Source organism: Tupaia chinensis, unplaced genomic scaffold (genome assembly GCF_000334495.1).
Source record: "Tupaia chinensis unplaced genomic scaffold, TupChi_1.0 Scaffold000159_1, whole genome shotgun sequence".
NCBI classification, from domain to species: Eukaryota; Metazoa; Chordata; class Mammalia; order Scandentia; family Tupaiidae; genus Tupaia; species Tupaia belangeri.
This window is the reverse complement of record NW_006159630.1, coordinates 626,567-627,028: the sequence shown is the minus strand read 5'-3', so window position 1 is coordinate 627,028 and position 462 is coordinate 626,567. Positions and strand designations below refer to the sequence as shown.

General features: G+C 71.4%; 1 protein-coding gene across 1 annotated transcript in view; it reads right to left on the bottom strand.

Annotated features, from left to right (window-relative positions):
- CCDC57 (coiled-coil domain containing 57) overlaps positions 1-462 on the bottom strand; it is a 96,259-nt gene that overhangs the window by 77,355 nt on the left and 18,442 nt on the right. The window contains exon 4 of the mRNA XM_027770826.1: positions 6-360. Coding sequence (XP_027626627.1) covers positions 6-360 — 355 coding nt within the window. The remainder of the gene's footprint in view (positions 1-5; positions 361-462) is intronic.

Here is a 462-nt window from a genome sequence, read left to right as displayed (position 1 = left end):
GCCGCAGCTCCTCCAGCTGCCCGTGGGCCACGGCCAGCGCCTGCTCCAGCTTGGCCACTTGGATCCTGAGCTCGCTCACCTCAGCCTGCCTGGCCTCCTCCTGCGCCCCGGCACGGGTGGCGGCTGCGTCGTAGCGTTCCAGCTCATGGTCCCGCTCCCCTAGCAGCTGCAGGTTGTAGACAAAGTCCTCCCGCAGCTGCCGCAGCTCCTCCCCTGCCCGCTCCAGCTGCTGCTGCGAGTCATGCAGGGCGGCCTCCTGCAGCCGGGAGCGCTGGGCCTGCAGGGCACGCCACTCGTCCTCCTTGTGCAGCAGCAGCTCGTCCAGGGCCTGCTGGGCGTGCGGGGAGGGCACGGCCGTGGCTGGGCAGGCAGGGCGAGCGTCAGGTGCCCGTGGCGGGGCTCCGGCTCTCCCTCCATGCCACCCCCTCTACCTGACCACGCCAAGGCCTGGGTGGTGGTTTT